Source organism: Lonchura striata, chromosome 8 (genome assembly GCF_046129695.1).
Source record: "Lonchura striata isolate bLonStr1 chromosome 8, bLonStr1.mat, whole genome shotgun sequence".
Taxonomy (NCBI): Eukaryota; Metazoa; Chordata; class Aves; order Passeriformes; family Estrildidae; genus Lonchura; species Lonchura striata.
This window is the reverse complement of record NC_134610.1, coordinates 9,288,962-9,315,748: the sequence shown is the minus strand read 5'-3', so window position 1 is coordinate 9,315,748 and position 26,787 is coordinate 9,288,962. Positions and strand designations below refer to the sequence as shown.

Genomic DNA, 26,787 nt, shown 5'->3' with positions numbered 1-26,787 from the left:
GATATATCTTAATTAGTGAAACAGTTGCATTGTCATTTAGCCAATTAATCCTTTCCAAACAAGTGAAGAAGTAGCAAGTTTTCTTGCAGTGAATGGAAATAAACTTGTCTGCACATTCTGCACATCAATTTACACATTTTGACTTCCCCACTTTCATCAGTAAAAATGCGGCCCTTAGATTCCCCAAATAAGGCACATTTTCCATTATATCACTCCTTTTCCTTCCAATTAATTTTCTGTAACATCTCAGTCCTTTCCATCACACACTGAACACAGAAGTGTGAAAAGCCACCAATTGCAGGTTATAATTCTTAAGATTTATGTCCCATTTCTGGAAGTGTTCAGTAGTCAACCAGGGATTGACTTAAATGGTCTCATGAATACTTAAGACTTCAGATTATTTAACCAAATTTCATGTTCATAGACACAGCTGGACTGGTTCTGATGGTTTATCACCTCTGTATCCTGGAGGGATATAAAGCACAGACATCTGCACACTGCCATCAGTCCCTTTGAATTTTAGGAAGATTTTAGTGCAAGGTAATGGATTTTCTTACCTTCCCTGCAAACTGAAACCTGGTCCCTAAAAACCTTGAAACATAGAAAGGAGGATGACTTCTACAGAAAGGGAGTTCATTTGTTTGAAGACTTCTGTCTACCGAAGCATGATTAATTTCCACTGCAATGACCAGGAAACTGTTCTGAAGAAGGGAGGCAGGGTGACACTGCTGTAAGAAAAAGAGACTGACTTTGTTAAATCACTATTGTTTCTGGACACTTATTCCATCTTTACTAGATTAGATATTTAGCTGATAGATAACAGTTCCAAAGAATTATCTATGTTTGATTTACTTAAGCAGTGAATTATGAACTGTGAATGCTTTGACTGTAAACTCTGATAATGTTTTTGTTATGGTCATGTTAAAAGACATACTCAACAATTAGGTCATCTCTTAAAAGATCAACTACTTCCCTGAGGACTCCTAGAAGAAAAAAAGCAATGTGTACAAGTTCAGGCAGTTGTTTGTAGTTAGAGAAATCTGCAGCTATCCAGACCTGCATTCTGAACAATCCCTTGTCAATTAGACAGTTAGCAGAAACTTAACGGTTTTTTATTGCTTTGAAGTGAGCAGAGGTAGTTTGTAGCTAGTATAATAGAGGCAATTCTACAGCTTTTTCACCCTGCTTTCCCATTTTTTATCTCCGTGAGGTTATTACAGCTTGTCTACGCTAATCACTCTCTGAAATAAACTTATTTTCTTAGGAGCTTTAAATACGCCTGGAAAGAAGTATGGCTTCTAGGAATGTAGTGTGTATTGTTGCAATTTCCATGCCTTTTAGTACAGAAGATTTGTGCTTTTCAGCACAAACAGCCTGGACCACTCTGCAAAATGAGCAATCATTTCACTATGGATAAAAACAATTTTGTCTGAAGTCCAGCTTGCTGACAAGAAAGTAGGAGACATCTCAGCTGCAAGATGATATGCTGAGAAATCTCCTTTCCTAGGAAATACACCCAGAGCATTACAGGTTTCTCATGAGGCTCTGCCATGCATTCACTCAACCCATGCATGCTTTTGCCAAGACCTGTGCACTGAATTAAATCCCTGAACAGCTAATGAGACTTGTTTGGACATTGTCTTTGCAGACAATAATGCTATTCAAGGCTTCCTTTTCCTTAAAAATATCAAATGTATGGTTTACTGTCATGTCTGAGATTTAGCAACTTACCTGCAAAAAATTCAAGGACATGTCATAAATAAAAAAAAAAATCAGAAGATTTTGGTCATGAGGTCTTTCCACATTTTATTTGAAAACTGTGACCTGTAAACTAATTACCAAACCATTTACATGGTAGTACTGAGGTTTTCTGGTCCTTCACACCACAACAAAATAAACAAGTTTAAAGCTGAAGTTTCTCACTGGAGTAATTTTTGTGTTTGGGGTAGTGAGCACAGTGAGAGTCCTTGACAGAGGTGGCATCACTGGTGGTTCTCTTCTCTTTGCATATGAGGTTGCTGACCTCACTGAACAAAAGTAAATGTAGCTGGGACAGGGAAGACCTCATACATTAACAGGATAAGGAGGGGCAGGCCACAAACTTTGTAAAATTACTCTTATCCCAGAATAAGGGTTTTATTAAGTGCTTTCAGCTTCAATGTCTCCAGATGTTTTCGAATTTTCTCTCCGATCTCACTGTTCTGGAGTTGAAAATGTCCATCTGGACCATTCTGCGGGTCTCTGCAAGAAATTTAAAGCAGCATTTGTATTTATAATAATCCAGGAAACTACTTAGGAATGTCTTCAAAATCCAAAGGAAGAGGCACTTGTGATTTCTTTTCTCATAATGAATACAGGGTATTCCATCACTGATGCCAAACTGAATAGATAGTGAAACTGTGAAAAGAACATTTAACTCTTGGCTTGGCCAATTAGGAAAGTTGGCCATCTGACAAGTAAATACAAACTGAGTATTACATTTTATCCATGTAAATTGTGATTGCCAGAACAAGGGTAGCCACAATGAAAACCTGATTTGCCTTAAGGACAAAAATGCTGAAACTGCTGTAGAGGAGCAGTATGTTCTCTGTCACCTACACCCTCCACACTTAATAATAACAAAACCTTTCAGTGACAACATAAAGGATTGGGACTTCATTATTTGCTAAGAAATTTTTGCTTCCTTCTTTACAAACCCAAAATAATAAGGAAGATTTCAACAAGTAAATATCAATACCCAGAGTTGTCTAATACTGAAAATAATTTTCTTTTTTTTTTTAACATCTAAGATTTAAGAAAGAAAGAAGGTTATAAAATTACTCACCGAGGAAAAGCACCATGCAGCACTGCTTCACTGTGAAGGAAAAAGGTCTCTCTTTAGTTACTCAAGCTGTCCCAAATCCCCATGTTCTGACAACCAGTGTCATAAAATGTAAAAACCAGCACTGAGTGCAACACATTTACATTTTTACAGAAAATTATTTTCAATCAATGTTTTGTCAGAGACCTCATAATATGGAGCACTGTTTTAAAGTTTAATGACTGACAGCTGAATGGGACTTCAAAGCAAATAAAATTATTCCTCTTTAAAAGTAAAGCAGACATTCAAATCTCTTGATAGCTCTGAAAGTTTGAGGTTATCTTGAACATCCTGGAATCTAAGCCACATCATGACCACTTTAAAGAGGGGACAACTGTTGGACAGAAATTAATTCACTTGCTCCAAGGTTAGAGTTCAGCACTTTCACCTGTGTTGCTCTGCAGTCACTTGTCACTCACACTACCTGCTGTGATGTGGGTTGGGGGAGTGAAAAAGAAAATAAGAAATAAAAAGAAAAGACTGAGAAAAAAGCACCATGCCAGGGAGAAATTCTAAGGACCCTTTTCTCTGCCAGCATTAATAAATATCTAACCAAAAGGGTCAATGAAAAGCAAAAGTCACTGGTCCAAGAATGTTGAACATCTTTGAGAAATCAAGCAAACTGCCTCAAGTGTTAGATCATACTGATATAACCATAATAATAATATAAACCAATGCATCATATTCACACCTGCTTTCTGAAGTAAAATCCAGAGACTAAATTTGCAGTGCAAATTTACTCAAAGTACTAGGTCTGCATCCCACTTGTGATGGAGCCCCTAGAACATCTTAGTACAGCTTGTTATGCAATTCTGAAAGGGGTGCTTGACTTTAGATTTCATTCTCCTCTTCTAATTTCAAAATATACCTAGACAACCTACCTTTCTATTTTTGCTGATTCTTCTTCATCTTCTTTTGAGAGTGCCCCCCCAATCTGTGGAAATTCAGCTTTCACCATCTCTGGAGTAAGAATCATGTTGAACTCAGCTTCATGTGCCTCACTAAAAATTAGTAAGATGATGAACAATTTGCCTTTGTCCTTTTGAAAGTATTTTTTAGCAAACAAAAACAGAAGTATGTTTTATGGAAAAGAGACTTCATGCTTTTGCCTTTGAGGATCTCTTGGGACAGCATTTGACAAATCCATAAAGTGGTTTAGACATAGTCAATAACAGCATATACAGAATAGAGGAGAAACTTACTGGTCAATTATATTCTCTTTGTCTCTCTCGGGTAAGTCATTCAGCACTGGTGGTACATCTCTTGGAAGCATATCTAAACTGTAAGGATCCCTGTGATGGAAATGGTATTAGTTTAATGCATTATTACAAATGGTATTTTCATATTTTGAAGCTTCACAGCAGTTGCAGTTACAATGAAGATGATATACTGATAAGTATTTGTGGAAAATCTGGCTACACTAAAAATGCTGTGATATAAGGGAATGTGAACCTGAGAGATGTTGGCTACCACTGGGTGCAAGTGTCCATAAGTTAAAAGGTTTTACAGACAGACAGAGTTTGTACCCCCTGGGGTCTTCTAGGATTGAGTCAACAACCTTTCAGGAAAGATGTTATTGAAAGCCCAGACTGGAATTCTCCTTCCAGGCATTTCTTTTAATGATATTGCTCTTAATCCACCCTTCTAGGAGCTCAGTAGGAGTTTTTTCTGTTGGTTTTGGATTTCTGAGCAGCAATTAATTACACTTGTAGGCTCACTTTCATTTGTGGGACTAGTGACTGATCAATTTAGTTACAGGCAGCAGAAACTAGTGCAGGACAGAGGATTTGTATTTTCAAATCCTTTCTTACCTAAGTGCTGTATTTGTCAATGTGGGAATGTTAGACAAAGTGGAATACTCCAGTGGTGAGAATTTTCTCCATTCCATTACTCCACAAATCACTTCCTGAAATGACAAGTGATACACAATCAGACCTCTAATATATAATGCTATAGGGAGGGAGGCTTGGAGGACAGAACATCTTGGCTGAGAATTGAATTTGGGGAGCTGAATATTTCAAAGATCCTTCCATCACTGTAAAGGCCGCGAAAATACAACATTAAACACATGGAAAGAGCAAAGAAACATGAAGGCATAAATAAGAGACATGGATAAAGCCTAAGTAGAATTAGTTATTCTGACACATGTACTGACTATTTAGGTGCATGCATAATTTATATTTGAAATTATTTTCTATCTAGAATGACTCCACCTTCTATTTTGATTCCTTAGAGGAAGTTCTCAAGAAGAGCATACCCAAGAGGTACTCATACAATAAACCCAAAAGGCCATACCTTGTGATCCAGAAATTTCTTTTGTGTGACTGGAATACTGGATCCTTTGGGACATTGCTTGGTAACAGTATATTTTGGATGAGGACAAAGATGATATTCAATATTTGATTCACAATAGGCCAAAGGAGGTAAAAATGGAACTAATCCTGGAATGGGGTTCTAAAAATAATGAAGAAACTATTTTAATGAATTGTTTAACAAATCTAATTAAAGAAAATTCAGTTCTTACAAATAATGTAGTCTCCCCAGATTCACAGCTTTGTCTTACTGTGACTGCTCTGTTTGGTATGATCCTTCACTTTCTGTATCTTCCCCTCATCCTACAACATTGTCTGATTTATTCATGCTCCCTACTTGTCTAAAAGACAGCAATTTAGCTGTTGTCTCCAAGTCTGGAAGAAAAAAACTATTGCCTAATTACTCTTGAAATCCATTGCTGATTCTCTGAATAGTTCAGAATCCAAGAAGGGAAAATGGACTTGCTACAGTGGAAGCCACAACACACATGGCTTCACATTTTGCCATCCATTTCCCTGCATTAGCATCTGCTTCTGGATAAAGCCCAGTGCTGGGTAGTGGGGGATCAAGCTGTGCCTGGCTCTCACACTGCTATGACAGAGGGATGAAAGAAATGCACAGAGGATCTCATCAGCATGTCCACTGGAGTCCTGGCTGCATGTGAAGAGGACAAGTCTACATCATAGATGTTATGCCAAGGTCACCAGACCAGCACAGTGGGCAGGGCTGGGAGCCAGAGCCCCCCACAGCAGGCACAGTGCCATGCTGGGTGGGACATCTGCCTGTGCCCCTGCACAACCCTGCACTGAGTCCTACAGCTGTCTCTGCCTGCTCAGAGGCACCTCAGGACCTCCAGGCTGTGCTGCACTGTGGGAAACACCTCCTGCAGCTGGTGCCACTTAGCACAATCTACATGACAACAGTACCAGAAAACCCTCCCATAAAAGTGGCAGTGATTTTTTTGAATCCCTGTGCCTAACAACTTGGAAATGTGGTTTGGGATTCTGTGAGGACTCTTAGAAACTGTAAGGCAGCAGGATGCAATGTGAGCAGAGTTTGACTTCACTTTTCTGTCTACCCAAGGATTAGGCAGATCTGTGGTCACTCAGCTGAACAGTAGGTAAAGACTGCACCTATCCAACCTACCTGGGCAAGAATGTGAGGTTACAGACGGACTGAGATGCCAGGATCATGGCCTTTCCTCTAACATCCAAATGGGAAACAAATGAAGAAGGGAGGAGTTCCATGATGTTCTCAGAAATCCCATGATCATTGATCATTTATGGAGTGTCAGACTGGAAGAGTCTCCAGTTCTCTGCTTTCACTGCAATTTTTCTTATCATCCCTCCCCTAAACTGATCAAAACCCACTCTAAACTGAAATGGTGCCCTTCTCAGGTGGGATGAACTCTGTGACTCTTATCTATCAGAGCTTGAACCATGAAGGATTACTCTCACTCTGGATAGTTTTAAAATCAATCTGATTTAAAAAACTGCCCACAAAGTCCACATCAGGCTTCTGGTGAAACAAGCACACTTCTGCTCCTTTCTTAGGTTCTTTATGGAAGCCAACTCCTACTTACAAAAATGCGAAGTGGGTTGATCTCTGTTGGGTGGACTAAAGCCTGGGGAGGAACCAGGTTTAATAGGCTGATATCCCCTTCTGCTGCTGCTTTGTCAAAATCTTTCCTCTGAGAGACCTGTCCCTCAGGAGAAGGAACTACTTGAATCAATTCATCCTTGAAAAACACAGACATCAAAGATTCTCAGAGCGTAGTAAAAGGTTGAGGCAAAGTCAATCAAATAATTGTGGAAATGTAGGGTTGGGCGTGACTTTGGTACCTGGGCTCCCTGCCTCAGTGGTCGGGAAAGTTTTACAGGTTTGTAACTTGTAGCTGCATAGTGTGTACAAAATGGTTGATACTTCATAATGTTGCAATGCTGAGGAACCTAAGTGCAAAGAAAAAAGATGTGCTGAAGGAAATGACAATAATCACATTCAGTTAACTCATAGATGGAGTGGAATATTTGGCTTTATCATGGACACATCACATCTCCATGGTAAAAGACATTTGGAGCACTCTCCCAGAACATGGTACCCATGAACATGAGAACCCATATTTCACCAGGACTTTGATCACTGAGATACAATAATTTCAGCTGAGGTGATTCATCTCTGTGGAGAGAGGGGAATACTGCTGGCTGTAAGCTGGTTACTTATGGAAACTAGTGAGCTTTGATTTTAATAAAAGCATGCTAATCATACAGCCGTATTAAGGCAACATTTTTACTGGGCTGTGCAGAGACCAATGAATCATTTAACTGCACAGGTAAGAGAAACATGAGGGAGCTGTACCGACTCACCTTTAAGTCGTAAAAAGGAAAAATGTGTTCAACTTTCACATCTACAGATTCAATAGGAACTAGGCCAAGAGCATCAGGAGCCTGAAACAGAACATAATATGGTGGGCATTTTGTTTTGTATTGGCAGTAATCCATAAGCACAGCTAATTGAAAATGTATGGAAATAATTATGCAAATATTTATTTTATACAGTTTGATATTGCTGTTGTTCTTTCTTGGATCCCAGTATTTCAGTTATTTTTTTTTCTTTACTTCTGAAAAATGGATGTTAACTAACTCTAAGCATTAATGTATTGTTCACAATTTTAGGATACAATTAAAAGAATGAAAGATTTTTTTTTACTGTTTTCAGCAGAACCCTTAGTAAATCTAAAGGCTTGAATTAATTTGCTAGAACACTGGAACACCAGTCACACTGTGAAATTTCAATAAAAGGACTGTCAGCCCTGGGGCCAATGTCCTCGACAAAATTCTAACATTTGAGTTACTGTACCTACCAAATAACTGTGTAGTTCATGGGAACTGTAAAAGGGGAATTCAAAAGGCAATATACGATCTTCAGATATTCTGGAAGAAAACTCTTTATGTTCTTCACTCTTCTCTGCTCTGCTGAAACTCCTGCTTTCTGTCATGAGTGGAAACCAAATATTAAGATTTTATAATATATCTTAATACACTGTTTCAGACATAGAATCAAGCCACAAAATGTATTTAACATTTTCCTAAACCAGGATGTCTAGTAATTTTAATATAAAAAGTAAATTAATACTTCCTAAATACTTTAAATGTCACATCAATAAGATATGAGCACAATACCTTGAATAGCAGACAGATTTAATTTTCCCTTTCCTAAAAAGACATCACAGCCCACTCCTTCCATCATTGTTCATAGAAAAGCTGAGACAAGTCAGAGGCCTCTCTGACACTAAATGTCATTACACCTTCTATTTGCAGCATTCCTGCATCTCCTGCATCAAGTGCCTGTCTGCAGAAGAAGGAAAAGGCCTAATACGGAGCACTGTGTCACAGGAGTTGTCAATTTGTGTGTGTCTACAAGGGAGTGGGAAATAAGAGACTTAAATTCTTCTCTGTCTCCTATTTACCCAAATGTGACTCCCATCCAAAATCAGTTTTCTTCTATGATTTAAAATAACAAGCGACTTTTCCAGACTGGCACTTTCACTTCAGCGTAAAAAAAAACAACCCAATTGATTAAAAACTTCTATGAGAAAACAATGAGGACAAAAACTCAACTCAGTACTGGCTACCTAGCAATGTGTCTCATGATTCCTACTGTCTCATTTCACTGAGTTCAGACATTTTGCCTTCATCACATTCAAGTGTCTTTTTCTCTTCCATCCCCCCCTGCAGTAAGCTCCTCTCATCCTGTGACTCTCACTTCTTGGGCTCCACCTGATCTGTTCATCTCCCTGTCTCTTACACAGTCCCATCTATCCTTTCATTGCTCCTCAGGCCTACACACAGAACCACAGAATGGTTTGGCTTAGAAGGGACCTTTAAAGATCACCCAGTCCAACCCTTCTGCCGGGGGCAGGGACATTTATCAGTCCCATCAGGTTGCCCAAAGCCCTACCCAACCTGGCCTTGAACAGTTCCAGTGATGGAATATCCACAGCTTCTGCCTTGTTATTAAGTAGATAAACTGCAAGATTCCTAAGAATAGTTAATTACATTTCTTAAACATAGTAAATAATGTGTATGGGAAATAGATGTATCTTGACTACAGCCATTTCCACCTTTTAGTAGGGCCTGTTGCCATAGGCCAAGAAGTAATGGTTTTGAATTAAAATCAGGCAGTTTCAGACTAGATGTAAGGAAGAAATTTTTTTGCAACAAGGATGGTAAAACATTGGAAGAAGCTGCCCAAAGAGGTGGTAGATGTCCCATCCCTGAAAACATTTAAGGTCAGGCTGGACAGAGTTCTGAGCAACCTGTTCTCATTGAAGATGCCCCTACTTATTGCAGGGAGGTTGGACTGGATGGCCTTTAAAGACCATCCAATCCAAATCACTCTATGCCTCTACCTTGTCACACTTTATTTCTTACTGGAAGACTTCTTTTTAAGGACTCTGTCTTTATGTTTATATGTTATGCATCTGACACACTGCAGCACTGAATTATCATAGCCCATGGCCAAAATATCAACTTGTTCTTCTAATCCTTACCAGACACAGACCCTTCCTCCAGACCTCTGGCCTCCCTGGGCAGTCCACGGAACAGAAGCAATAAACGATTTAGACGAATCTGAACCAAAATCTGAGAGAATGATTTTTAAGTCAAACACCCTAAGATTTACAGGCATAGAAATACTGTATATGTTGCACTTGTACTTATTCCCCAGAGCTCACTCAGATATCTCTATTTGAGAATTTTTAATATAGCTTTCTGTTCAGAGAAAATGGGAAGGAAAGATGTAGAATGGATCATGACATTACACAATAAATACAGTTAAAATTTTAAATTTAGTCTTACAGGTAAAACTTTTTTTTTTTTTTTTTTTTTTTTTTTTTTTTTTTTTTTCTGGGTCCTAATCCTTCAGCTGTGTTTACTGGCATATACAGTCAGTTAATCAGGGCCATATAAATATTTGTAGCTCTGAGAATGAGGAGAGTTATCAGCAACCTGCACTGTGTTTTTGCCCATTCCCTACAGGCTGAAGATGAAGAATCCTAGGTTTTAATACCAGATGGGACCATTTGATCACCTCTTTATTTGTACAATACAGAAAAGAGCCTTTAATTTCAAGACCTCAGTATTATGAATAGATTGAAGAATATCCAAACAGGACACTAGAAGAGCAGGACATTTCTATCTTGCTTGCTACATTAAGATTTACTGAGGAAAGAATAGTGGTGATGCAAGATAATATTAAAACCAAACAAAGTAAATTATTTTACTGATTGGTCTTTTGTTTCTGGTGCCTATACCTCCTTTATTTGAATTTATACCTGTTGTTTCCATGTTCCCATCATGCACCATTGCAAAGCTCCTCCATCATCAGTAACCTTGGAGGAGTTAGAGGGAGGTGTTCTCTCCCTCTACTTTCCTTCTCCAGATTAAGTGTCTCCTTACAGAGTAAGTGCTCTAAGTCCTGAACATCTGAACATCCTGGCTCTACATGGAACTCACTCCAGCTTATTAAAGTCTTTCTTGTACTGGGGGCCCAGAACTGGGTGCAGTATTCTATATGCATTTTTAAATCTTTTTTGTACAGAAGTTGTTTTTTACTTAAAATAAATCAAAATTTGTCTGCATTTGTTCAGTATCAATTGCAATATCAAAGATGAATTTAATACAAAACTTACTCCAGATCCTTATTTCCTGGTGAGATAGGGGCATATTTATCAAACTACCAAATCCCTAGCTAGCTATGATCAGTCCTTACGTGCTGGTTGCATGTTCTTTTGTGCTGTTTCCCTGGTGTCACGCCCTCACACTGCATTCTGGTTGTGCATACTTTACCTTGTATGCTGCTTGTTGAAATTTCCTGAGCATCCTCTTTCTGCTGTCCCAAGGGTCATTATGGAGCAAGTCAAATGTGGGATGAACACTTGGTTGCTGCATGGTGTATTTTTTAAAAGTAAACACAAAAGAAAAAGGACAACCCTTTTTTACAACTAGATAAGGTAGAAATTTTCTCCATCCCAAGCCATTCTTTGGCCTGAATCCATATGTTATTTCTAAATACTGAAACTGGTCCAGCGAAAATATTTGAAGCACTGGCATTTAGCCAGAAGCCTTCACTGCAGGGCTTAATGGGAGGTAATCACCAAGTATTTGCAGATGTAGCACGGGGAATGCAGAGATAAAGTAGTGTGGTCTGCATCCACACAAATGACCGACACAGACTAGAACTTCAGTGCATTCCATGGGCATTTGGACAGCAGAGAGAATGGACGGGGGCTCTAATAAATACACACTTTATCTGGCACAGACATGAAGCTGAAATAACTGTAAGAACTCAAATCAAGCACACTGCAAAACCAGTATCCTTTCTCCAATAATGGCACATACCCAAACAAGAGAGACAGACACCAAAGAGAAGGACAAAAAAATCTAAGTACCAGAAAGGTTCCTGTCAATATGACCTGCATGTAAAGGTTGGAAATCTTGTGATATGCTTAACCTTACAATGAGGCATGAAAAGCTTCTCCTGAGAGATCTTTCAGAAACAAGCAATATAAATCTCAGGTTAGGCCTGGAGATTTCCACTTGTCTCTTATAGTAGATCAGAATATTAGATGAGCTGTGCATGTAGCATGGTGCTTCCCCTACCTAAAAGTAAAATGCGAAATAAGGCACTGACACAGAAATGGGAATATCAGGAGGAAAAGTATTCACTGTCAAATATCTATGGCTATTTGTTAGCTTAGGAGGGGATAATTTAGCATGCATATAGCACGCTATAAAAATATATGAACAAACCTGGTCAACATGCCGGGTAACACGTCTGAAGGAAACTTCTACTTCACTCCTCTGAAACTCCTGTTCTATGATCGGATCTCCTCTTTGGAGCTAATTTAAAGAAAAATCACCCAGTGAATTATTTCCTCCATTACCATTAGGGAAACCCATAATGTAACAATCTGGCAGTGTTTAACAAAACACAGACTTCATTCCCTTTTAGGGTATGATTATTGCAACCCTTAAGGAAGTCAAACAAAGTAAAAAAATGTCTTTTCAGGACTGAGTTTCAATCAAATCTCTGTCCTAATGAAAAATGGTTTGCTTTGCATAGCCAAATCAGCAGGTTAGGAAATAGGTGCTTCTAAACAAAGTTAACCTACATCTAATTCAGTGATACATCAATCTCACAATTTAGAGCCTTTTTCACCCATTTTCTTCTTTGTATTAAATATAATATTTTATATTGCCTAATTCAGTATATAAATCAAGCCTTTACCCTATGTATAAATAGTCTCACTCCCTCAAACAACTGGAAGTCAGTAGGATATCAGAAGCTATTTGAATACCCAGGAGGCAGGATAAGAGGGACAGGCTCCACCTGCCTCTGAGGGTTGTGCCACACTGGGAAAAATATTTCCTGCCACCAAGTATTACTTATTGCTGTTGTACCCTCTGTGGAAGAGGACCCACAGGCTGCAGTGACTGGAAGAGACCAAAGAGAGAGGATGAAAATGCAGAATTGCAACCTGATGAATTATCTCCCCAAGGCTCTGTGTGGGAGTACTGACTGGATCTATCTCTTTGAATGTGAGCCATTCAGGATAGCAGCTCTTCAGAGACATACAAACAGAATGTTGGATGTGGCCTTGGTGCTGACAGGATTATGCTGGAATGTGGCATTTTGATGAAATTGGGTGGCTGGGTGCAAATGTACTCACTTGGGCAAATATCGTTACATTTCTGATGACACCTTACCCTTCTCTCTGTCCACCTTCAAGATAAGAACACTCTGAAACAGTGATGCACAGGCACAACAAAGATATGACTGCAGTAGCAAGCACAACTAGCACAGGTTTGCACTGATTAATGAAGAAAAACTGAACATGTAGAGAGCTTGATACAGTTCACAGTGCAATACATAATCTGAAAGTATAAGTTTGATTTTAAATTTACAGAAAAAACATCAAAGGCTAACCTTGTATTGTTCTTCTTCCCTTTGTCGGCTTTCAATAATCTCTTTTTTAAACTCCACAGAGATTGGATCACTTCCCTTATGAACTTGCCTGCATTTACAGTGGAGACAAGAAAAATGCTTTACTTAACTCACAGCTTGCTTTATTCAAAGGCTAACAGACTTACTCCCCTCTTCCTGAGGTGTCCATGACATTCAGCGTATAAGATGATCTGTGGGTTTCAAATTAAACCATCATATGTTTAAGGATCCAACTGTGTTCTGCTTTGCACCAGTTGATGTACAATACAATAATGAAATCATTAAGGTTGGAAAAATCCTCTAAAATCTGAGTCCAGTCATTAACCTAACACTGCCTAACACTTCACTAAATTATGTCCACATCTATCAGCACAACATCTACATGTTTTTTGAACACTTTCAAGTCTAATTCTGCTCTTACTCCACTATTAATTTTAGCCTCAATTTATTGACAGCCATGACAAAATCTTCCTTTGCCCTTAAGGGCACAAGATCAGATGCTTGAGAATAAGGTTAGGTGAACCATGTTTTCAGCAGGTTTCTTTTTGAACGGAACAATAAGGCAGTCAAAGTCCTCATTGGGTACTACTATGGATTACTATTGAGTCTGCTCTTAGCAGGAGAGAATATAATTAAATAAAACAGCAATAATTTAGGCTTAAACCAAACATACTGGGATGCAAAATGGCAGCATTCTGCACTAGTGGACATTGCATACATCATTCATAGAAGCCTTGGTTAAACAAGTCCCAGTCTTGTTAACATGGTTAATTAACATGGTTAACTCATACTTACCACTTTAGATGATTTGCTTCCTCTTCCTGAACATTTTGTTTGACTTTTAGTTGAAATAGAGCATCCTTCATCTGTCTTGAATTTTTTCCTTCTTTTCCTTGGGACAGGGCTGCAGGAATATCAGAAAACCATATCACACCTCAGTGTATATTGGATTTTGAATTGGGAAAAACATCCATTAAGATAACTGTACCCATTAATACATAAAGCTAAGGTGAGAGTTCACACAGAAACAACAGTCAGCAATTCTGAAGCCAAGCTCCTCATCAGAGCTACAAATAATGCTAAGACCAAGTTTATGCTGCTTAATTACTTTACCTTCTTTTACGTCCTTTAACTTCAATTTGCCTGGTTCCTGAATCAAAACAGTAGCTACAGCATACGGATTTGACAAGTCTGTGGGGAATCTGAGATTCTGGTATTCAATTTCCTATGAGATATAAATTAATAGGAAGAAACAGAAACATGGAAGATTTCCAGCCCAGAAAAGTACTTGTAATTATTATCTTTTCACACCTTTAGTTTTTGAATAGGCTTCGACTGTAGTTGGCTGAATCGGTCTCTTCTCCACAACACGGGCTTTCCAGACACAGCCTTTTTCTCTGGATGATGTTGTTCATCAAAATATTCTTTTCTAGATGTCAGAAGGACACATATTCCTTTCATAAGCATTCTCTAAATGACATGTAAGTCTAATTTTTTCACAAAAAAATTAAGTACAGTCCAAAAGGCTCAAAACCCTCTGCATCTTGCAAGGCCTCAACAATAAGAATAATGAGTGGGAATGATAGAAGCTGAGGATGCTCACATTTCTTTCAGGATATGAAACTTCTCATTATATTTATTTTGTTTGTTTTATTTCATGTAGATTAAGGTTGTTATAATCAAACAGTGTAAAAAAGCAGGTACATGTATCAACAGTAGAATTACTTCAGTGCATTGTAACTCTCCAAAGAAAACAGTACTTAAGAAGATCATAGCAAAATGGTATGAAATCCTGTTACATGACTATCTTTTAGAACTGGGCAAAAACACTCAAAGACCAAGTCAGCCACACATACATCAGAGCCAGATGTGGTATTGATGTTCCTGTGAATACACACACATAGGGTTTTGAGTGAAACTCTGAAATCCGTAACTGCATTGCCATTTGTGCTGTTCCATACTCAAGTGGGGAATACTTTACAGTTACTTTGACTTTTCCATTGGCTGGAATGATTCCTGTGATGAGAGGAGAAAAACAATAACAGTCCATATAACATGAGCCCACTTAAGTGTACTAGAACTCATTCTGGGCTACTTTTTTTTTAAACAACTTAATTCTTTGAGTGGATGGCAGCAGGTGTGGAAAATCTTCCCAGTCTCAAAGCATCTTTCAAAAACTATGTCTTGCTGCCATATAATAGAAGATATTTTGCAAGAGCAGAGAGATTTGAGAGTAGGGCTATAATATTTCATACTGCTGTGAAAATGACTGCCTGTTTATATGTAGAAATTCTGCACTTGCATCTGCTAGTCTTAAGTCTTTGACACTTTCTGCTTTCATGGGCAAAGCATTTATAAACATATTCCTCTGTGCTTTTCCAAGCTAGAGGACTCATCTAGATTTGATGCATTACCTGTCTCTGCTTGACCTTATTTCCTTACTACCTATTCCATTATTTTCTCAAACATTTTAATCACCATTCACACACCTAAACATTCACAGCCTTTCCCAACCTAAGTGATTCTATGATACTATGATTACTCTGAGTACAATGGCTTTGAGTAGGAGCTGAAACTTTTTAGAGCTCTTTAGATAGCCTTCAGCCATAGTTTCAGACTACCAAAATTTCTGACCTAAGTTTTACTTATGGAAAAAAGGAATTACATTTTTTCAGAGATATTCTTCTGGGAAAAATAAAGGCCGCACGGACCATTTGAACATCCTGTATTTTGTCAAAGCTGGCATTGCCTAGAGAAACTTACAGCCAAGATGGCTATTTGCCATGAGGCTGAAAATGACTGGCAGCATTTACCTGCAGAAACTTTGCCTGAGGCAAAGGTTTTTTTCTGTACAGCACTGAATACACCATCACAAGTAACTACACTTAATAAACACAGATTTAACATTTAGAATTTTAAAGAAGTCAGTGTACCACATGTCGGCCGGACACTGAAGGCTCTGTGAGGCTGAATAATATCAATGTGGAATTCAAAATCTATGGGACAGCTGCACTGTAATGGGATAACATACTCCTTACTGAAAAGAAAAAAAGGAAAAATTATGTTAATCAAGGTACAATTGTTCATCAATTACAAGCTCGGAAATTGTATTATACACACCACACACTAAATTACCTGCATTCAGAAGGGTGGATTACTTATTAATGTGAAAATCATAATTTCTCACTGTTCCAAAATAGCAAAATATTTCAGATCTTTCATCCCCCCAGGAAATAAGAGCTAAATCTTGATTCGAATGCTGGCATTACTTTCTCCTACCCATACAGAATTTGATTATACAAAAATTTTAAAAATTACTTTTTGGAAGTTATTTATGCCAATGCTCAAATTCTTACAGACTGTAATATCTAGCAAGTACAAACAATGCAAACTGGAGCAACAATAAGTACAGAACCAGAAATCAGCCTTATCTCATGGCCCTCCTCGTGAAAGATGATGAGAAAAGAGAATGTTGAAAACTCCAACACATCAGAATGACTAAACTTTAACCACTGTAGAAATAATGGTGCTGGAGCCTAATTTTCAGAATAGCCCTTTATGTCTCATGCAGGTTGTATGAGGAGTATTAGCACACATCTTTCAACCTGTCTTGCCTTTGCATGCAAGTGTTTTCACAGACCAAACTGAAACACAAAAGCATTGGTGCACTACCATTCATCACCCTGCAAATCAAGATCCATTTAAGCAGGCTTATTTCTGTTTTTTGTCAATTCTCTGACTGAAATCCTACCCTGCTGATTAGAAAAGAATGCATGTTACACACAGTGTTCCTCTGGAAAGCACATTTCAAAATGCCCAAAGAAATAAGCCATAATAGCCAAGTTTTTTTTTCTCTACCTCACTATGGCATGCTCACAAAGAAGATGCAATGGTAGACTGGGCAGACAGTTGATTTTAGGGGATAGTGCAGCTTGAACAGCAACCAAAGTGCCTTAAAAACAAGCCAAATATGCCACCTGATGGTGGTTGCCTGATGGAACTTCTATACCTAAGGAGAATGGTGAGTGGTAGAATATCAGTTTTGTCCTAAATTCATGGAAGTAAAAGGCAGTTTTTCTATTGAGTTCACAGGCTATGAATTGAGCCCAAATTCTTTCATGTTCTGTAAAGTACCAGCTATATCAGAAAGCATTCACTTTTAGAAACTTTTTAATAGTTTACTGCTGAAAAATACTGGTAAAAATTAAGGTTTGAAACCACAAGTTTTGTCTTCAGGAATGCTTCCAAATTTCCTCAGGAGTATCTTTGAACATCCCTGCTGTGTTAAAAAAAAATCTCATTATTTAAAATTATAGTTTGTTTTCTTTCTAATATCTTCTCTGTATTCTGAGATGAAAATTCTGTATACTCCAGCACTAAAATAGAGCAAATAACAGAATCACATCATACCTAGAGACCCCAGAATATCAAGAGTTATGTTCAGTCCTGTGAAAAACTCACAGTATTATGATTCACTGAAGTTTAACAGACTAAAGGGCATTAGAAAAAAAACAAACAAAAAGACACAAACATTATTCTGCAATGCTGGGCTCATTTCTACTACAGAATTTTTCGTGTTTCTCATGTGTGCCTTCCCTATTCATATTTCTGTGCTTCAGTAAAATTCATTAGTTACTTTCAACTCATAGGCTAAGACAAAACCCTCTGCTAAGACCTTCATTTCCTAGAATTCACTCAAATTTTTACACTAACACAAATTACCATAATTACAATTAATATAGCAAATATACTACACAACTAGGCCCTAATAAACAGAATCTGCCTTCTCCTTTTCTCCTTCCCAGTTCCTATTAACAACTATTACCAATTAGTTCATGAGAACAGTCAGTGCTGCATCCATGCAATAGACAAAGTAAGATGAAGTCTAGCTCATTAAATACTTTTAAATACAAGAAGCAAAAATAACCAGCCCCATCTTCATATATGTTTAGCTTGCACAGCATTTACTTTACGGTGAATGTGCACCTGAAACAGTTCATATACAGAATTATTTTGCAGTCCAGATGGTACCTGAGCTTTCAAGACATTATGTTGTATGAATAGAGGAAAATGGGATTTTTCAGGGTTTGGACATGTCTTGCAAAATGTAGACAAATGTCTGTCCTTAACTTACCTCTGACCAATTGATACATCAGACAGATTTATAAATGATGGAAAATCTACAACATTCATAGCAGGGTAAGCATGCATGGAAACAACTAAGGTGTCATCTCCCTGCAAACAAACAAACAAACAAGTGCAAATATTTATATCTTACAATTAGTAAATCATAGAATTGTATCATGTTAATGGTTGGAAGGAACCTTAAGGATCATCCAGTCCCAACCCCCCTGCCATTGGCAGGGACACCTCGCACTAGACTGGGCTGACCAAGGCCTTATCCAAGCTGGCTTTGAACTCTGCCAGGCTTGGGGCATCCACAACCCTCCTGGGCAACTGTTCCAGTGTCTCACCACCCTCACAGTAAAGAATTTCTCCCTAATAGCTAACCCTGTCTTTAAAGTTGTACCTATTACTCCTTGTTCCATCACTACAGTTCCTGATAAAAAGTCTCTCTCCAGCTTCCTTGTAGTCCCTTCCAGATACTGGAAGGCTGCTATGAGGTCTCCATTCAACCTTCTCTTCCCCAGGCTGAACAGCCCCAACTTTCTCAGCCTGTTATGGAAATAAAATGTTTCTCTAGGAGTTGGCCAGTAAGTGGGTATAAAACATCTTCAAGATTATCACTGTTTTGGCCCTCAGAACATTAATATTCTACCTGCTTTCAGTATCCTTCTGTCTTTCCATATTTTATGCAACTTTCTAGAGCTCTTCCAAGCTGCTCAGCTAAGTCATTACATCAATGTGGCACAAAGACTAATCTACTGGCAAAGAATAGCAGAATAAGTCATATAATCTTGCCTACTGCTCTGGGATGTTTACAGAGAAAAAATTTTAATGGTTTAAGTTAAATACTCCAATCAAGACTCACTGGGAATAAATCTATGTTTCTCTAGAAGATTAATTATACCTTTATCATTATAATAATACTCTAATACTTGTTTCATTCCATTACAACTCTATGTTTTCCAATGAATCCTCACCTCACAGTGAATTTGGATGCAGTCATAGTAATACCTCCATTCATCAGGGCAAAAATCAACAGAAACCACAAGGCACAAACCAGGGACAAGCCGGTGCTAGAAAACGACCCAAAACAAGATAGAAGCCATGTAAAATCTGCTCATATGGCACAAAACCTGTGCTGCATGCAAAGAGCCGTATGAAGACTTTCTGACACTTACTGTTTTGTTGTATTTGATCTGAAAATATATCGTTTGGGGTGGTATTATGTGAAGGTTTACTGTGTTGGTAGAAATATTTATCAGCTTCTGTAGAACAAAAAAAGAAAAATCACAAAACACTTTACAATTTAAGAGGTCAGTTAAAAATGCCAACTATACTTTTTGTAAAACCTTCCATAGCAATAAGTAATAATTTTTACTTTAGCAGAAATAATTCTAAATATGCTCTGAATTTAAAATAAAATTATGCAAAACTTACATCTTGCATATTTATTCTTTGGAAAAAAAGTCACAATTTTTAACCAAGGATAAGATGCTACTATTGAATACAATTCTGATGCTGTTTTGCTTATGTGCAAAAGGAACAAATATTTTATTTGGGGATCACTTTTAGGGACATCTGAAGCAACAGGAATTACATAATACTTCATGGTTCTGTTTTGGTGTATAACCAACAAACTTTTGGATAGTTACAGCTCACCCTGCAAAGCCTCCTACATTTGTCTACTTTCATTACATTCAGAGAATCTAGTCCAACATAACTCTGTCTCAACACACTTAAAACATGAACAACAAAGACACACAAAGGGAAAGCAGAGAGTAGAAAAGGAAATACCCAAACCATTCACAAGGAAAGCCAATCAAGCCTATGCATAGAATTTCCTTTCTCAGAATAAATTGTTCTTGGCAAAAGACCAGAGGTGCTTTCAAAACTTTCCCACCAGTGACCATGTTTGCAGACACACTGACAGTCCAAGGACATTTTGAAAGCAAGTCCTTTGTGGGGTTAAAGTCCAAATCCTTCATTCATGATGTGCAAGTCACACACCACTAACACTAACAGAGACATGGGAAAGAGGGTGATGCTCACAGCCGGGTACTCATCTCTTTTGTTACCACGTGAGCACTGAATTTAAGTGCTGCTTTTTAGAGCACTCCACAGGGCAAAGGCCTCATGACCACAAGAAGTCAATTCAGATTCTGCTGTCTTTTTATTAACCCCAAGGGGACCCCTGCTCCAGAACTTACCAGCATCTGTTGATGATGTTTTCCAACTTCATACCCTCCATAGTGTAAGACAGCAGGCTCAGCTTGTATAACTCTGCTCCTCTGACATTCTGAATAAATCTCTACAGATCACAAAACAGGGGGAAAAAAGAGACCAGAAACACACAGGAGTAGTACATACATTGAAGCAATCTAGTTATACTGATTTATTATCAAGGAAAAATTAAAAATATATTATTTCTCCTTTTAAGCAGGCATGAATTTATAAATGGAAAGTTATGGCACCACCCACTACCCCAGCAGATCCATGATCCTGCCACCAGTTCATCTCTTGGCATCATGGCTTCAACAAGCCACCCAAAACTTTAGGATCAGCTAGGATCATCACAGCCACTATTTCTTTCCTGACTACCCCTCCCATGATTTGGGCCCTCAGGAAGCTGCAAGTAACAGGATGGGAGTTGCAAAGAAAATAACAGCCAAGTGTGTCCTAGAATTGCCACAAGGTTGGGAAACAGTCAGAGAGCAGAAACTTACTTGTTTCCAGCAGGTGATTGGGGACAGCATGTCTTTTTGTAGGTTCCTCCACGAGGCTGCTCAGGACACTGGGTACTTTCTTCAAGGACCCCCGAGTGACCTTGATGTCTGGGGAGGCTGACTGAACCAGGTCCATGTTAGGACAGAAACAGGTTCTCAATGGCACTAAAATTCCTCAGTGCCTGTGGTCAAATGAAAAGAACATAATGATCAAAATACCTTTTTTCACACTGGTACTATCTGCTCTCTAAAACTGCCTAAAAACATTTAGGAGAGGGAGCTACTTTTTTTCCCTGCTGAAGTAGATTACTCTGTGTGTGCTAAGTACAAGAAGAGAAGGATTACAGAAAACCTTGCTCCCACTGCAAGGCCTAGCACTTTGGGCATCTGTCCTAAGTCTTGCTGGGAACTTTGCCTTTCAGGTTTGTGTATAACATCTCTGTATTCCTTCACGTCCCCCAGCAGAGAGGAAGAGAGCAGGTTCTGTTAAATCCACTATCTGAGCTGATTTCTGCAGACATGTTCTTTCAATCTCTCCTGGGTGTTTGAGTTGTTAACTTGCAGATTAATTTTTACTTTTTAGATATTAATATGAGGGATAAGAAATCTGGCATTTGAATATTTAGTTTGGATAGCATCATCTGGGTCATTTGTTCAGAGAAGATAACTGTAAACACAGAAAGCCACGGGCATTACAGATCCTGTGTTAAGTATGCAGAGTTATCAGAACATAAACTTCTCTAATGACAAGTGCAAATTTTACATAATAAAGACACCAGGCATGATCCATCCACCAGAAATTATCTTCATAAATAGAGCACACAGAGTCCTTGGCTCTTGGATGAACTGAAGAACTGCATGGAGACAAAGACACAATACTTCTGGAACAAATACTGAATTCAAAAGCCATGCTGGGATTATCAGCCCTCAAGAAGGCAGCACTCAACAGTTTCAAAATTGAATCATTACCCTACCTCCTCCATTACATTTTATGGTCTCATCTCTGGTATTTGTCTGATTTTCCAGTCTGCTTTAGATCTTTCAGGCACAACTTGAGAGGTGCTTCAAGCTCATAAAGTGCTGTTTTGATCTATGGTTTTGTACAGTATTAAATAATAAATAAGCAAGAAGCTTAAAATAATGTTGCACTAGGACCCTGGACTTCATAATATTTTCCACTCAATAATACTGAGCACAAATTTTCCACTCACAACAGAAAACCTGTAAGAGGAGCTGCATTATGGTGCACAATAGTAAATTTCTTCTGATGTAGCAAGACCAAACTCAGACTACAAAAAAAAATTCTAAACATAAGGATAAGGCTTACATTTTTTCCACTTGTGTTCTTTAATTTATACCACTGCCACCCTACTTCTCCTGGTCAGCATTCTGCATCAGGAATGCAAGGTTGGAAAAGGTGTAGGCATAAGTCTCCTCAAAGGATTCCTGATATAACCTTTTCAATAATTTACAGTGATGATGCCAACATGGCTCACCAACTTCAATAATACACTTCATGTTGCTCAGAGGACTAATACAAGACAAATCCTTATGGTCCTCGAATGTCGTAATAACTGATGTTCTTAAATTTCCCACGACAGCTGTGCCTTTCGAGACTTTGTGTGTGTGTATGAAGCCGCCAAGAGAGTTGTGAAACCCTGGGAGCCCGCGACAAAACTCACCCGAACGCCCTCAGACCAGGTTACCGCCCTTCCCCTTGTCAGCGCGGGGACCTTCTAATCCCTTCTGGCGTCTCGGAGCTGCTCGCACACCTCACCACACCGAAGGACGCGGTGCAAAGCCATTACAGCTGCGAGAGGCTGAAAAGGCATCGCTGTGAACACAGCCCGTGCCTGCCGCTGCCACAGCCCCAGCGAGCCCGGCACGGCCCGGCGGATCCCGTCCGCCCTCCCGAGCCCGGCACAGCCCGGCGGATCCTGTCAGCCCTCCCCGAGCCCGGCACAGCCCGGCGGATCCCGTCAGCCCTCCTGAGCCCGGCACAGCCCGGCGGATCCCGTCAGCCCTCCCCGAGCCCGGCACAGCCCGGCGGATCCTGTCAGCCCTCCCGAGCCCGGCACAGCCCGGCGGATCCTGTCAGCCCTCCCCGAGCCCGGCACAGCCCGGCGGATCCCGTCAGCCCTCCCCGAGCCCCGGCACAGCCCGGCGGATCCCGTCCGCCCTCCCCGAGCCCGGCACAGCCCGGCGGATCCCGCCCGCCCTCCCGAGCCCGGCACAGCCCGGTGGATCCCGTCCGCCCTCCCGAGCCCGGCACAGCCCGGTGGATCCTGTCCGCCCTCCTGAGCCCGGCACAGCCCGGCGGATCCTGTCCGCCCTCCTGAGCCCCGGCACAGCCCGGCGGATCCTGCCCGCCCTCCCGAGCCCGGCACAGCCCGGCGGATCCTGTCCGCCCTCCTGAGCCCGGCACAGCCCGGTTGCCCCCTCAGCCCTCCTGAGCCCGGCACAGCCCGGTTGCCCCTCCCGGAGCCCGGCACAGCCCGGTTGCCCCCTCAGCCCTCCTGAGCCCGGCACAGCCCGGTTGCCCCTCCCGAGCCCGGCACAGCCCGGCTGTCCCCTCAGCCCTCCCCGAGCCCCGCGGCCCGGCCCGGCCCGGCCCTCACGGCGGCCCCGGGCGGTCGCTCGGCAACGGGGCAGCGGCGCTGGGCAGCACCACCCGGGCTGGGCTGGGCGGGATCCCCACAGCGGCCCTCCAGCTCCTCTGACGCGAAAGTACAAAAAAAAAAAAAAAAAAAAAAAAAAAAAAAAAAAAAAAGATAATAAAAAAAACAGCTTTTTTAAAATTTTCTTTTTTGTTTTCTTTCCTCCCCAATAAGCGTCGTTTTCAGGATTCCCAGTGCGGCCGCAGACAGAGCAGAAGCACTTCTTTCCCTTTAAAAACTCTCATCTATTAACACCTGAATTGTTCTTACTTAAAACAGATTTTGAAAGGTTTATTGCAATATTTTTTTTTTTAAACCCTCTATTTCCCTCCCTTCTCCTTTCCCTTCCCCACTTTTATGTCTTGCTTCCAGCATTACAGATCCATCCCTTGGAAAGTACTCCTGGAAAAATTTCTTCACTGTATTTTTCATATCACTAATTCATATCATTAATTTTCATAAATTATGAGGGTTTTTAACCTAAATGGGTACAGAGGAGAAGGGAAAGCAAAGAAAGCAAAGTTTTCTTTCTGTTTTCCTTCCCCCTTCAGACAGGTGATCTGGATTAAGAATAAAATAATTTACTTTCAGTTTTTCTAACGCAAGGTTAAAATGTGTCCAAATGTAGTGCAACATTAATTTTGGATAAAAACATAATCAAGAAAAGCTTCAGATCATGAAATTCAGATCCCATAACATAATTCCCGTACTTAGATGTAATTGCTTAGTGTTAGAAAAAACTATTCCTATACCCTTGACATGATGTCTTAAATATAGGCTTAATATAGAAAGCCAGAATTATTTCTACAAGGATTTTTTTCCTTACATATTCTAAGAATAAAATTGTTCACCTTCAGTTTTTCTAACATAAAAGTAAAACTAGAGCATATTTCTCCTCACAATTCACATGTACATCAGTCTGTTTGGACAGTGATAGCTGAGTGCAAACTAATCCTTGTCTGCTTCCACATCAGACGGGCTAAACATGGTGCACTTCTGGAGAAGCACTCTGTAAAGTTTCCTGGGAAGAAGCAAATGAGTGGAAAAGGTAGGTGAAAAGAGTGGGTTATCATCCAACAAACCTTCAGATTTCCTTGGGAAGGCTGATATAAATAAAGAATATTAACCAGGGTTTAAATAGGTGATTCTTGCCTCAGTTTTGTCTCTGTATTCCAAATGTCAGATGACAAATGTGTGGCTTGATTGTCAAGCTGTAGTAAAGTCATTGTAAACAATTTAATTATTTAGCAAAGGGAGAAAATTTAGTTGTTTCAAGCACTAATGGAATTTTAACGTATTAATAAATAAAGATTTACAATTGAAGTTGGTTAGTGTTTGATAAGTAAACAATCCTACAATCAGAATAGTACAAAGCCATTTCTTTTATTTACTCCTAAAGTTAAAGTGAAAAGTCTTTTGAAATGGTGTGAACAAATTCAGATGTTTCTTTCCTGGTTTAGATATCAGACTTGAAAGAAATTCCAGCTGTGACAAATTTACAAGGGGTATACAGAGTAGGTATAAAAGCAAGTGCACACAGCTATTGCTTAATTAAACAAACATCTCATCTGAGGCTCTGTGAATTCTTGGTAATAATTCTTTGTAGTCTGCTGCTGCTGCTGTTCGGTTTCCCAACTCTCCCTGTCTGTCCCACTGGGCTGACACCTGCTGTGAGTCAAGCAATAGTTTGCACAGGTGAGAATCTCCCAGGTTTTATTTTGCATCCATCTTCTTTCAAACACTCAGCCTGCACATGAATAAAATGGGAGGATCATGAAATATTAATTCACAGTGTTGGTGTTTAAATCCAATACTGACTCTCCAGAGTCCTGGGCCTATTTTGGAAAAAGCGCCACACTCCAAAGTACATTCAGAAGCAAAGCTCTCTCAATTACATAAATGCAAAAAACAGTGCTGGCTTTCAGGGGAAGATGCTGCAATATGAACGGAATAATAAAATATTCCTTCAGCCAAAGGAAGAGAGAAAAGGACTTGGCACCCCACTGAGATGATGCGGCACTGTCAGTGTGGTTTCTTCAGACTACTACAGCAACCATTGCCTGTCTGTCTGCCTCTCAGACCCCCTCTCAACAGTTTGTTTAACCCTTTGATATTTTCAACCAAACTCTGTGGGGAAGGAGATGTCTTCAAGAAATGAAAATCACTACAAGTTTAATGTGGACTGGGGCAAGGAAGACTGAAGCATTTGCCACCTGGGGGGGGGGAAAGGATGCTGTGTGAGTATGATGGATGAGCAGGACAGAGCCAGTGTGGGGTTAAGCAAATGCTGCCATTTGCCTGACTGCTGCTCTGGGACTGTGGGGAGAGATGAGGGTGGTGTGCAGGGAAAGAGGGAGCATTGCAACTCAGCAATCTTCATGAGCACATATAGAGATGAGCTGGAGTCAGGATGGGCATGGAAAGGGCAACACTTGTTAGGCAACTCACATTCCTTTGTTGTGCTGCACAGTGGATGACTTTAATGTCAGGACTTTCAGTGTACAGGCAATTAGCCACATATTTATCCTAGTCATTGACTTTACTGGTAAACATGGAGCACATCTGTGTTCTGGGCAGCCCTTCATTAAATTTGACTTGTCTGGTGATGGCAAATTGAAATAAGTGGTGAAAGATGTTTTCAGACAAGCTGAGGACTGTTGTGCTTTGAGAAAGAGCACTGGTACACAGTGCAAATTTTGGCTCTTTTTTGAAACTTTATTCAGTATTGTGCTAGAAGTGAATGTGACCAGCAAGGGTTTGGAGTGCCTGCCTTGGCAGCTGGGAGCTCACACCCAGCTAAGCACACAGCCCCTTTACAATAGTTTTGCCACAGAAACAAAGCCAGGAACAACAGAGTGCTCTGCTGACAGGCGAGGGGACTACCAAGGAACTGTTTTTGGGAAACCCAGGATGTCTGAAATCTACATCCCAGCAATGAGGTACCAGTGGGATCCAAATACAATGATACCTACCAGTCTATAGCATTAGGATGAAATGCAGAATGGCTGTTTCTTCAGATGCCAGAAGAAAGAATGAAGAGGATGAAATCTAGGGAGTATTTAGGGATAACAGATGAAATCTATTGGAGTCTTCTCTGGAAGGG

General features: G+C 39.9%; 1 protein-coding gene across 2 annotated transcripts; it reads right to left on the bottom strand.

Annotated features, from left to right (window-relative positions):
• Positions 1 to 1,780: 1,780 nt before the first annotated feature.
• On the bottom strand, positions 1,781 to 23,660 carry CFAP221 (cilia and flagella associated protein 221). Of its 2 annotated transcripts, XM_077784926.1 has the most exons (26): positions 23,646 to 23,660; positions 22,710 to 22,847; positions 21,028 to 21,209; positions 20,512 to 20,612; positions 19,483 to 19,569; positions 19,282 to 19,377; positions 18,312 to 18,412; positions 16,111 to 16,214; positions 15,034 to 15,193; positions 14,489 to 14,606; positions 14,291 to 14,402; positions 13,973 to 14,081; positions 13,160 to 13,247; positions 11,983 to 12,072; positions 11,020 to 11,115; positions 9,723 to 9,813; positions 8,034 to 8,161; positions 7,537 to 7,617; positions 7,015 to 7,122; positions 6,756 to 6,911; positions 5,156 to 5,314; positions 4,672 to 4,766; positions 4,063 to 4,152; positions 3,742 to 3,861; positions 2,825 to 2,854; positions 1,781 to 2,241 (listed from the first exon to the last, which is right to left on the bottom strand). In XM_077784926.1, the coding sequence occupies exons 3-26, from the start codon at positions 21,161 to 21,163 to the stop codon at positions 2,118 to 2,120; spliced, it is 2,580 nt and encodes an 859-aa protein (XP_077641052.1). In that variant the 5' UTR covers positions 21,164 to 21,209; positions 22,710 to 22,847; positions 23,646 to 23,660; the 3' UTR covers positions 1,781 to 2,117. The 2 variants fall into 2 exon arrangements, with proteins under 2 accessions (XP_077641052.1, XP_021404377.2); XM_021548702.2 differs by lacking the exon at positions 23,646 to 23,660 and having other exon boundaries at positions 22,710 to 22,984.
• Positions 23,661 to 26,787: the final 3,127 nt, after the last annotated feature.